The 12,696-nt window shown below is 36.9% G+C and overlaps 1 protein-coding gene across 1 annotated transcript; it reads left to right on the top strand.

Moving 5' to 3' along the window:
• The first annotated feature begins 2,427 nt into the window (after positions 1-2,427).
• LOC126790167 (protein BLISTER) lies at positions 2,428-12,491 on the top strand. The gene is made up of 13 exons (XM_050516321.1): positions 2,428-2,820; positions 3,464-4,157; positions 4,280-4,845; positions 5,633-5,752; positions 5,987-6,052; positions 7,089-7,199; positions 7,451-7,527; positions 9,904-9,971; positions 10,239-10,352; positions 10,489-10,655; positions 10,841-10,909; positions 11,546-11,701; positions 12,131-12,491. Exons 1-13 carry the CDS (start codon positions 2,758-2,760, stop codon positions 12,209-12,211), a joined length of 2,352 nt encoding a protein of 783 aa, XP_050372278.1. The 5' UTR covers positions 2,428-2,757; the 3' UTR covers positions 12,212-12,491.
• The last annotated feature ends 205 nt before the right edge of the window (positions 12,492-12,696 follow it).

Here is a 12,696-nt window from a genome sequence, read left to right as displayed (position 1 = left end):
GGTATCACATTCTACTCTTGAGAAAATTTTGTCCCAAAATTTATTCTAGTTGTCAGTAAAACAAATCAATTAGGTGTCTCTAAATTGAATACATAATGTCAAACACCAGATACTTCACACGATGGATGTTGAGGTGCAACTTAACGCAAATTATTTTTCATAAAAGCTAAAACCATACTAGATAATAGAACTTGTTCAACAAAGCACAATTATGCAAAACCTCAAACTTATTCATACAACACCTTCAGTTTCTTAGAATTTTGCAGTTCCAAATTTTCATTAGCCATTCCTCCATTGTTATAATCACAAATCCTACCCATCTTGCATAGGGCCCAAGTATATGAGGGTCAAAATATAAAAGGTTCATAAAAAGGTACATATCCTCATCTTAGTAATCAATATATAAACATCTACTCGAAGTATACATATATAGGATAAAGTAAACATACGTCATCTGTATGTGCATAAAAAACACAACATAAATTTCAATACTACCAATTTACGAATTTCCACAGCCTTATGTTCAACAAGTAAATCATATGATTAATGCAAAGGGCACCATATTCAAATTGCGAAAGCTCTTAACAAAAAAACAAAACACACGTGTACAAATATCTTATGTCCTTCTCTTTCAGGCAAGTTTTCATAAACAAATGTGCCTTAATAACAATTATTAATGCCTTAAATACTTACCAAAAAGGCAAGGTCTGGATAACATCTTTCTTGAATTCAAACACACCCAACCTGAAAGTTTGGGGGGTGTGCGTTTGCGCCTCTCCTCATGCACCGTCATTGGCGAGGTAAGGAGCGAGGAGGGAGGTGAAGTGACCTTGCAGGTGGTGAGGGCGAGGAGAGAGAGGATGAGCCTTCTAAGCGGTTGCAGAACCAACTGAGGCAGCGTCGGCTCCTCTAAGCGGGTGCTAGGGGAGGAGAGGGAGGGTTGGGAAGCAGTCTATGGCTAAGAATGAGAATTAGTCCCTCATCCATGTGTATGAAAACCCTATAAGACCAATAAAGAATCTTAGCTCAACACTACGAGCAATGAGTGCAAAGAAAAAAACTCTCTTTCTTCTCTAGGACCAAATTACTAATATCGTACCTAAAATAGTAGCAATATGCACGATAGTAATGGTTGCCCCTGCACAAAAACACAACCCCGTCTACTATGGAGCTAGGTTCCAAGCAAAACTGACAATCTCCAGACCTATACACAACCCCCTCGCGAGTTTCAAGTGGAATGTTGACTTGGTGAGCAAAAGGATCAGATCGATTTGATTGAGAATTGGAGTTGCGAATTTCCCCCAATTTAGAGCTCATTGACTTTTTAGGAAAACATAGCGTTTTTTCAGGGACCTGGCCATTTAGTGTGCAACACCCTAACTCGAATTAATAGATTTTAATCAGAATTAAGGTGTTTTTGGAAAGGTGCTAATCACCACCCTCAATCTCCTGTAGCCTTAAATCGAACAAACCTAACCAAAATTATCTCAGAGACTTACCCCTATGTCAACTAGGATTGTAACCTTCCACTACCATTCTAATATTTGGAGAGAGGGAGAAAAACTCTCTATGTTGCCTCCATCTAGCTATCAAGATATGAAGATTCTTTTTTATCTCTCCATTTTCAGAGATAGTTTTCCATCACCCCCTCCTCTTTCTTTTTTTTTCTTGACCTCCATTTCCTTTGTTATTATCCCATCTATGTCGGTGTGTATCCTCCTTCTCCTTATCTCATGTATTCAATTAATAATAATTTTTCTTTTATCTTATCTAATTTTATTGATATTTATCCTTGAGAGCATGAATGTGTCTCACCACATACATTATACACATGGTGACATAAAAAAAGTAACATAACATAACATGTTTCGTATTTCTTTATATACTCTTAATAATATTAAACACGGTTTATCACATGAAATAATGAAGAACGCCTGACATTTGGATAGTCTGCCCGAATTTTCTTTGTGTGAGATGATTGCTTCCCGGCTAACATATAAATAGTCATTCTTTCTACTAAACACAGGATGTGTATACTTTTCTTGCGCAAGGCAATCTCATCTCGAGCTATCCAGTGTAACAAACGCCCCCCTTCTAGAGAATAAACATCTACCTATCTTTTACTTGAATTTTACACCATAATTAATTTTTGGACAGTTCATACCTAAATTCCAAGCACCGTTTTGTAAAACTATTGACAATTTGACATGTACCAAACACCTGCCTATATTAGCCTTCAAAAAAAAAAAAAAACACCTGCCTATTTCCTCAACCAAAACCTGTAGACCCCTCCCCACAATTGGGTGACGCCACGTAATCATCATGACATCAATTCAAAAATCAAAATCAAAAATCAAAAACCACAAGAAAAAAAAATAAAAAAAAATAGAGAGGAGGGAGAGATCTGCCAGCCTAAAAACCATTGCGCATTTCACAGCGCCCTCTCTCTCTCTCCTTCTCTCCGATCAGATCGGAGCCTCCCCGCCCGCCCGCACCGAAATTAGGGCTTTTTTTTAACGTTTTGTATAGCTTCTCCATATCTCCCCTACAAGATTCATTTTTTTTTTATTTCTTTCAAATCCCCAAAATTTTCCGACCGTTTGATCGAATTCCGAATTGAGCATTCAGCATTATTGTTGCCCCAATTCATTGATCGAATTTGGAATTTTGTGTTAGGGTTTTGCTTCGTTAGGGGTTTGTGAGGGGAAAGATGTGTGTATGAATAAAGTTGTTTGATTTTGATTAGGGAGGGATTGAATGGCTTCCGCTCAGGTGTTGCCGACGAAGAAACAGGAGCATTTGGAAGCTGGAAAGCGCCGGGTATTGTTTCCCCCATTCCATTTCTTTGCTTTTCGATTTTCGGTTTTGTGTATATAGGATTGGATTCTGTGAGGTTTGGAAATGTGAAATGATTGTGTTGAATTCGATGTTATTGCTGAATTCGATGTCATAATTTTCTTTGGGTAACTTTTATAATGTATATGATGTTGCCATTGATGTTAGTTGAGAACCACATTATGGTCCATGAAGCTGGTTTTGCGTGGGACTTGGATGGCTGCTGGAATTATACGTTTTCGAGTGTCGAAGATCGACCTTTAAACATTGCTTGTAGCTACAGGGTGGATTATTGGTGTTTTTAATCGTACCGAATAATGAAATATGACTTAGAGAAGGTTGTTGATGAAGGAAATTACGGTAGGATTAGGTTGTTGTAGTTCTTGAAGGAACATTCTTCATTTAGGGAGATATTATGGTGGAAATAGGAAGAAGATCCCAGCTTGATGGATTGATTCTTCGTACAAATGTGCAATGTTGAATTGATTCTGTATTTCATTTGATCAACCATGAGGTGTTGGTTACTATAGTTTGGTATCTTTGTTTTGATGCATTCTAGAAATGTTTCAGCAATTAGGAGTATGATTGTTCGCTAAATATTTTATCTGTTTCCTGTTCTCTCGTGCAGCTGGAAGAGTTCCGTAAGAAAAAAGCGGCAGAAAAAGCTAAGAAGGCTTCTTCTTCTAGCTTAGTCAATGGCTCTGAAGTTGGCTCAAATGAGAAACAGCCTGCAGAAACTGTACGGGTTACAGTCTCAGACGGAGCTGGTACATCTGATGGGCCTGCTGGTGGTTTAACGGAAGCGTCTTCTGTAATATCGAGCAACGGTGACAACGCCATTGATTTTTCCAAAAAAAAGGAACATGCTTCTTCAAATAATGCATACAGTAGTCCTTCAACAGACGATTATAATGGATTTTCTGCAGATCAAGGATATAAGAGATATGGTGTCTCAGGTTTTCCTAGACCCTCAGATGTTGGGGATAGGTATGATATAAAAGGGATGAATAATGATGTTGAAAAAGATACTGGTACCATAGGTTCTTTACCATTTGCACAGACATCTGACCATCCTATTACTCTACGTCCACAAGCCAGTCAAGAATCTGAGAGCAACACAAGGCAATTCAGCTTTTATGGGGATCAGTCATCTGAACATGAACTTTCTTCGAGGGGTTCCTTAGGTGCTGGTTTGGGGTATTCTCAACAATCTGTTGCAAAAATTTCACCTCAAAACTCTGTCAGCACATTTTTACAAAGTGAGACCAGTAATTTCAGCACAATGGCTGGTGGTCCTCCTTCATCATCTTCACTTTATGAAGGTATCATTTTTATTATCTTCTAATAACCATGTTTCTTTTATCTTATAATTGTAGTGATTGTTTATGATATCTTTGATTGGAGTAAAATTTTGACTGGATTTATGTGATGAGATTTGTATCAGACTTGATTGAACCTAGTACCAGTGCAAGAGGGTTTTCTCAAGAAGTTGGGAAAAGAATACGTAATGGTTCTGCAGACTTCAGTGATCCTTTAAGTTTCAGATTTGGAGAAGGAAAACTAAGTAGCTCTGCAAATGGTAGTACACAACTGCAAACATCTGAATCCACTGATTATGGATATGATGCTAGAAGTCTGTCCAATCATGTAGAGCCAGTGTCAGTAACACCTGATAATAGTTCAAGGAGATCTCGCCCATCATTCCTTGATTCTCTTAATGTTTCTGGAGCTTCTTCCGGGAGTCCTTTTCAACAAGCTCAACCGGAGGAGTCATATTTCTCCAGCAGCTCTAAATCAAATGGCACGAGCTTCTTGGGGTCATTGCCTTTCCATAAGCCCTCTATGGGGGATGGACCTGCTACACCTTATTTATTTGAGCATTCCAACAAGTCTTCACTTTCTCCTAGTGCTGGGGTGGACCAGCAGAGGCCAATAGTTGAGAGTAGCTTGGACAGAAAACATGAGTTTTATTCATCTAAGCAAAATGAAGATTTCGCGGCTTTGGAACAGGTACTGTATCCCATTATTATCTTCTGCTGAATCTTTTTAATGGTCCACTGGTTCTATGCCTTCTTTATTTAAAGATATGTACAGAGATCTCATTTAGAACTTAAAATGTCGTCACGTTTTTAAACAGTTGGTTGTGATGGGCCCTGTTCACTAAACATTCAGCATGTCAAAGGAATGGAATGAATCGCGGTTTGATTTATTGAATTTACTTTGTGATGAAAATATATTGTTTAACTTCATCCTAGCAATAAGTTATAATAATGAGATAATTGAGAGATGCAATTTTTGAGGGGTGGTAAATATGGCTGGAGTTAGAAGGAAGAGATGTAGATTGTAATGAAGTCTATAACACAGAGATACTAGCATACACAGTTGGAGCCTGAAGTACCTATCTTTCAAATTCCATCTGGAAGGTACTGGGGTTTATTTGGATCATCTGTGCTCTATCATTCTCAAGGTTGCCTTTGTTCTCTTAAGAAAAAAGTTAAACTTAGCATAGGAGAAGGATAAATTTGCCAAGCCATTATGTATCACCTGATCCATTTGGCCTTCTTTCAAAGAGATCTAAAGCATTATGTGCTAAATTCCTGTAGTCTTCTAGTTAAGTATTATGATTATAGTTTGTGAGCAACAATTCTCTATTTTTGTGGACGATCTTTGGTTGGGATACTGGCAAAAGAGAAAACTTCAATGAACACTTGTGCTTACTGTGCATTTTAAGTTTAATGATAAATTTGCAGTGCTGAGCTCATTTGGTTGGAATCATTTATTGTTTCATGTTATGCAGCACATTGAAGATTTGACACAAGAAAAGTTTTCTTTGCAACGGGCACTTGAGGCATCACGTTCTTTAGCTGAGTCATTGGCTTCTGAAAATTCTTCTTTGACAGAGACTTACAACCAACAGGTTTGTTTGGATGCTAAGATATTTCGAGGCGTTATATTTGTGTATCTGTTTAGTTTCTATGTACGTTATGAACGGCATGTAGTATATGACCCATCTTGGTATAATTTTCTGTCTGCCTTCTAGTGAAAATATCCTTAAAACTATTCTGTTGGATAACAGTGATGACCTCCCCTAGAAAGGTCATTAATCATGTCTTTGCATCATTCTAACTTTTTTTCTGCTTTCCTCCTCCAGAGAAGTGTTGTTGACCAACTGAAATCTGACTTGGAAACATTACAAGAGGAGATCAAGGCCCACATGGTTAGAGTTGATAATCCCTGATTTTCGGTCATTTTCTGCATTTCATTACATCTGATGGGACTGTATAACATGCACATATATATATATATATATATAGGATTTTTCTCGGGTAAGGAGGTCCGCACCAATGGTTTTGGTGCGGAATTCCATTTTTTCACAACTTTTCGATCGAATTTCCTCATCTCTACCGTCTAGTATCTAGATAATATTGTGTAGATCATCTCTGCAAAATTTCAGCCAATTTGATGATTGTTAAGGCCCTCAAATCGAAAAACAAATGGACGGACTGAATTCTTTCAAACATGAATCGTTCATGTTTTTAACAGAAAAACACAATTTTGAGTGCCTTGACGATTGCCAAATTGGCTGAAATTTTGCAGAGATGATCTACACAACATTATCTAGATACTAGACGGTGGAGATGAGGAAATTTGATCGAAAAGTGGTGAAAATTGGAAATTCCGCACCAAAACCATTGGTGCTGACCTCTGCCGCCAAGAAGGGCTGTATATATTTGTGCATATCTGGCAGAAAATATATTTTATGATGCTGTAATGATATATAAATGCATAAAATATATTTTAAGATATATTAATATTGTAATGCTAAGGGAATGGTGTAGTAGCTAGTAGCTAGCAGGAAATTTTATTTGATAATTGGAGAAGGATAATATAACATGTACGAGAGATTGTTAGATAAAAGGATGCTATTACTACTGTTAACAATGTTTGGTTGCAAATTTTACTTGTTAGAGAATGAGCACTTGTCTTTTATTTTAGAGTAGCCTTTCTCCTCTTATGCCATATCTGGATCTAAAATCTTATTACCTTCTGAACTTGTTTGGACATTCTTTACTACTTTCAAATTATGCAAAAAGGGGCATTATTATTTCCACCATCTTCAGTCTATCAGAAGAAAATGATGAGCGTATTGAAGCTTTTGAAGCAAATTCAATTGATTGCATGGGATGGTGTACTACCTGTCAGTTGTCTTCAGTTTATCTTTTGTTAATTTAAATTCTTCTTGCCTATAATAGGTGGAACTTGAAGCCGTCAGAAATGAATATGCAAATGCCCAGCTAGAATGTAATGCAGCCGATGAACGTTCCAAGTTATTGGCTTCTGAAGTTATTGGTTTGGAGGAGAAGGTAGTGATTCTTCTTGGTATGTTGGCTTTTATGACTGCATAGACCTGCCCACTGTATTTGGGTATTTAGGTCAGAAGAAAATGAGATTTAGGTCAAATTTTACCGGTATTTCGGAAAAAAACATATATGATGTCTTCCCTGGATGGGCGCAAAAAATTACCATGCCTGTAGAAGTAAGGTGCTAAATCTATGTACCTTTCGACAGTGTACAAGTTCGTTTTTCGTATAAACGATTATATTGATCTATGTAGGCACTCAGACTAAGGTCAACTGAGCTAAAGCTGGAGAGGCAATTGGAGAACTCACAAGCAGAAATATCTTCATACAAGTAAGCTTTTCTTTTTGTTGCTGTCAAATATGAGTTTGTGATTGTAGCGTAAGTTTGTGTTCCTTGGCGATGCATAAAGTAAATGTACACCAAAGCGGGGTCTGTCTGGAATGGAGGATGGGTGGTGAGCCCTTAGGATATGACAGTAACCTAGGGCCTATCCGTTGGACTTACGTTGCCGTTCCTGATAGGTCAGCTGCAACCATTGCTTTGGTATTGAGTGAAGAGTTGCTCAATAGCTGTATGCTAAAAGTAAATCTGTTTGGGCTGTTAGGGGTCCATATGTCCAGGTTTCTAGCTTGGAATCTGGTGTAGGTTTGTTCAGGATATGACAATGTTTGACAAATAGGTGGACCTCATGAGTGTGTAGCGTGAGGTGGATGTTAAGGTTGCGTAGCTTGATGCAAACCAAGGATATCCCTTATATGAAAAGACACAGCTTTAGAAATATAAGTTGGCACTTGTTGAGCTAGTATTGTTATTGGTAGAGTCGACTAGATGAAATATTTAAGCAAGTTGGAGCAGGTTGGAAACCCAAAAATCTTAATTGAAAGGAGTTGATAGGTGGACTGAGCTGCATTGGAATAATTTATTCAATGTGTAGTTGCAAGGGGTCATGATATCACTTTGGCTTATGTGACTCGACATAAATTAAGGATGTGGAAATTGAAAGCCCTCATTGAAAAATGGATGCAACAACTTGAAAAATATAGGTGGTGATCGACTATGATTGTAACATACCCAAAGGAGAGCGATCATCACATCTAGTGTTGCTAAGATGGTTAAGTGCGGAGAATATCAGCAAAATGATACCACTACAATCAGTAATTCTGTTGCACAACAGTAGTTTCTTGGTGAAGGATCACCGGGTAAGGACAGAGAAGGGCAAAGCCCTTCTCTTCCTACATTGCTGAGATGGTAGCAGAAGTTTTGAAAATCTTTGGGTGCCCCCTGGCTTATTTATGTTGCGGGTAGTGCATCAGGCATAAGGACCAAGATTTAGTGGTTCAACCCCAAGGGCATTGCATCTTGTGGGGGACAAAGTGATCACTAGAGATGCAAAGGGTCATTGTACTAGTTTTCTAGAGGCCACATCGGAATGATTGTATGATTGTGATAAGAGTGTGCTTGTTAGTGGGAGAGGGTCTCTTACATATCTCAAAAGTAAGATAGCCTACCTCTTGTTAACATATTGTATATATTTTCAATGTGGGAAAGCTCACAAGTGAGGCCAAACACACCTGGTGTCAATGTAGCTATTGCACTACTTTAATGGGGTTAATCACTCTGTTGTCTCTTTTGTGGAGGATGTGATCCTGTCTGCAAAGTTTTAAGTATCTCCCAAAGAATCAAAATTTTTTGTATTTTCACCATGTCAAAATATTAATGATATCTAGATTATTCTTGAAACTAGCTTGTATGTAAATATTTAGGGTAGCCAGAATCATATTCTTATGTGTCAGTGTCTGTCCAACTGTGTCACCCTCTTTCTGTCTACAATAGAGCTTCTTCAAAATGACGCCGTTCCAAAGTGAAGTTAAATTTTTATGCATTTTTTCAGCACGAAGATGTATTCCTGATTGATATGGAAGGGAATGAACTGATTTGGTTTTTTGTGGTTAAACTTGAGATGATGCTACAGTGGCTCTTTTGTTTTCTTCATAAACAGTGTTTCTGCAAAGTTAAGTGTTTTCACTCGATCCCAAGTTCTGTACCCCATTTTAGAAAGTCTTTTCCGATTCATCTAAACCAATCATCTTTAGCTATTTGACTACCATATCATTTCAGTCTTATCCAATGGGCTGTAGTTGCTTGCAGTTTAGATTACCAAATGGTGATCAAATTGGGTGAATTTTAGCAGAAGTCATCCTTCCATAAGAATCTAGAAAATGAACTGATTGATCATGAAATAATTTTTTCGGTGATCAAAACGGTTTTAGTTTTCTATGCCAGTGATGGTCTAGGTTGATGCTTCTTGCAATTAAATATATCCTTTATGGTATGACCATTCATATCTTCTTGACCGAGGTTCACATGCTGTCTACCCCCATTAGCCATGTATAATGAAATATGGAAGGACAATTTCGGGTACTGTAGTGCAATTGCAAGCCACAGCGTTATCAATGTAAAAGGGTAGTTTCCTCGTAGGCTTTTCAATAAGCAAACTCTTAGTGTAGTGTCTGTCTCTTTTAGCCAGTTTTTCTCTTTCAAGTACTCTGACTTTGCTTTGTGCTACTGGCTTTCCAAGAGAAATACTGCTGATGGGAGGTCTCCTTCCATTAAAATACAATTTTGTTATCATCTTTGATTAAGATTTCATTCTTTACACCTTTTCACCAACTTCTGAAAGTGGGCATTCATACTGAAACTTTGCAGAAAAAGATTGTCTAGCCTAGAGAAAGACCGTGCAGATCTGCATTCAACAATCAACGCTCTTCAGGAAGGTATGTGTGCTTGTATAGTGAGGAAGTTGTATTAAAAAAAAAAACTAGGTGAAAGTTTTTCTTATTGACAAACAAAAATATAGACTGCTGGAGTCTATTAACTTTCTCTGGTGGGGTCTCAGAGTACCATTTGTTTCATTCTTTCTAATTTTTATTCCTGTATGCTTTTGTTATAGACCTTAAAGACTTTTTAATTTTCTCCTTTTTACAAACCTTAACATTTTATTCATAGTATTGTAAGTATTCATTGATATATAACTGGTACAGAGAAGAAGCTGTTGCAGTCTATGCTAAGGAAAGCGTCGGCTAATGAAAAAAAAGCTGATGTTAGCAAGAGTACTACTGGCAAGAAAGATGTGTTTACTTCTACAGAAGATCTAGGTATATAACTCTTGTTTGGCTTATTGTTCACAAGTACATTACTTATTCTTTACAAGTACCTGAGTAATGTCTTTTCAAGTTTTTAGAGAAAATATGACCCTGGGTTTTTCTTTTTTGGGTCTTGAAATCAATATAGAAGCAAATGAGGAGGTTAGTCCTGATACTGTAGACCAGGAAATGCGTGATGCCTCCAGTTTTTCAATGCTTCCTGAAAATGGACAGTCAAGTTTTGATGTTTCATCTGTAAATATACCTCCTGATCAGATGCGAACAATTGATAACATCAATACACTAGTTTCTGAGGTACCTTCAACCCATTATATTGCTTGAATGGTCAACCTATTGATCATTATGTCCTTTTTTTTGTTCCGGCATCTAGTTGCTCATAATATCTTGCCCCATTATTGTTTGCAATCTAATAAATTTACTAATGAAGTAGATTAATTAGCAGAGCCATCATATTCATTACCAGAGTTTTCTTGTTGCAGTTAACATTAGAAAAAGAAGAGTTGCTACAATCTTTGGCATCTGAAACATCTCAATGCTCCAAGTTGAAGGTACCATACTTCTACATTCTATACTATAAATACTCTCTTTTATTCTTAGTATTCTGTCCCACTAAGGTGAAGAACGACATGTTTTTTTTTTGGATTGCTAGATTTGTTTCTGGGTCATGACGATGATGTCTGATACATCATTAATAAGTTTATACATCATTGAAAAGGAAGTGACTATAAAATATAGGTTATGATTTACAAATTACTTCTGCCTAAAGAGGCACATGTACTTGTCTTACTGTGAGGTGTAGGCTTGTATTTGGAGCATGCTTATCTCATACCCGAGATACTAGATACTTATGCCAATAGCATCCTATGAATTTTGAAATTCTAGTTTTGTTGCCTATAGGATATGAGGTATCAGTTTTATTTTGACCTTATAGTAGGTGGCTTGATTTATATTTTTCAGAATATGTGTTTGTACTTTCAAGGCTGGGTAGTTTAACATGCATTGCTTGTTTCTATATCATCAATGCTTGCTCGGGATAGAAATCACAGTGCTCAGCTAGCTGGCACTTGATCTCTTATATATTAATATGTGTCTGTCTCTTAATGTTTCAACATTAAAATCTAGGTCTAGTGACATTGAAATGATTACTAATTTTGCATTACTGATTTTGCACTCTATGAATGAAGGAACTGAATTATGAATTGTCCCGGAAACTTGAAGCTCAAACTCAAAGATTAGAGCTTTTGACTGCCCAAAGTATGGCTAATGAAAATACTCCAGTCAGGCAACCCATATCACACGATTTGCCTGACAGTACTCCATATGCAGATGAAGGAGATGAGGTACTTCTCGTTTTAAAAAATTAATTCATATTTAATGGGCACAGATGCACACTATCTTTTCAAAAAAATAAAGTGTTTTTGCAGTTTTTATTTTTATTTGTTATATATGATATGTTGCATTGAGTGTAAAATGAAAAAAAAAATCAAAGGGTGGTTTTTAACTAGGGTGGTGTTATTGACACACCATATTTTGTTATTCACACATCCCACTAATGATTTAAGCTAATAAAAACCAAGCAAAAGTAATAGAGTGCATTAAAAGAGTAATAAAAAAATGTATAAGACATAAATGGGTGTTGTTAATAACAATTTCGTTTAACTAATGCTGGGAATCTGTTTCTGTTACATGCCTGCACATTTCTTTTGTTTTATTATAATTCCTACGTGCATGAACGAAGTATCATTTTCTTTCTCTACTCTTATATGTAGGTAGTGGAAAGAGTCTTGGGATGGATTATGACACTCTTTCCCGGAGGGCCATCAAGGCGAAGAACTAGTAAGCTTCTGTGAAATGGAAGTTGGTAAAGCTCGTTAGTCCCTATGATAGGCTCTGATTTTGTTTTCCTTCTCTTGCTGTATCGGAGGTCGTAATCTGTATATTTTGAGTCCATCTATAGTCCATTCTTTTTTTTTTCAAGTAGAAATATGTTCACGAATTGAGAGGCCCCCATTTATATAACTATCATTTCTCTAAGACATCATTATAATGTCGTTGTTATTGATTTATAACTTCTGTAGATCTAGGGGGCAATTGGATACCCATATAGAATTAGAAGTGCTATACAGACAAGAGAATGTATCATGCCTCTCAAACTATTGTTTTTGTTTTTTTTTTTTCTTTCTCTCGTTGCCAGGTCTATACCACCCGTATTTGTTGTATTTGTGATTATACAGAGGCTAGTTAGCCCCAAGAAATGAAACAAATTATTTGGATTTTCTGATGCCCCTGGATTTTATGTTGAATGTTGTTCCTAATAAGAAGGGTTGGAAGAAGC

The sequence above is a fragment of the Argentina anserina genome, chromosome 4 (assembly GCF_933775445.1).
Source record: "Argentina anserina chromosome 4, drPotAnse1.1, whole genome shotgun sequence".
Taxonomy (NCBI): domain Eukaryota; kingdom Viridiplantae; phylum Streptophyta; class Magnoliopsida; order Rosales; family Rosaceae; genus Argentina; species Argentina anserina.
This window is presented reverse-complemented; position numbering and strand designations above follow the sequence as displayed.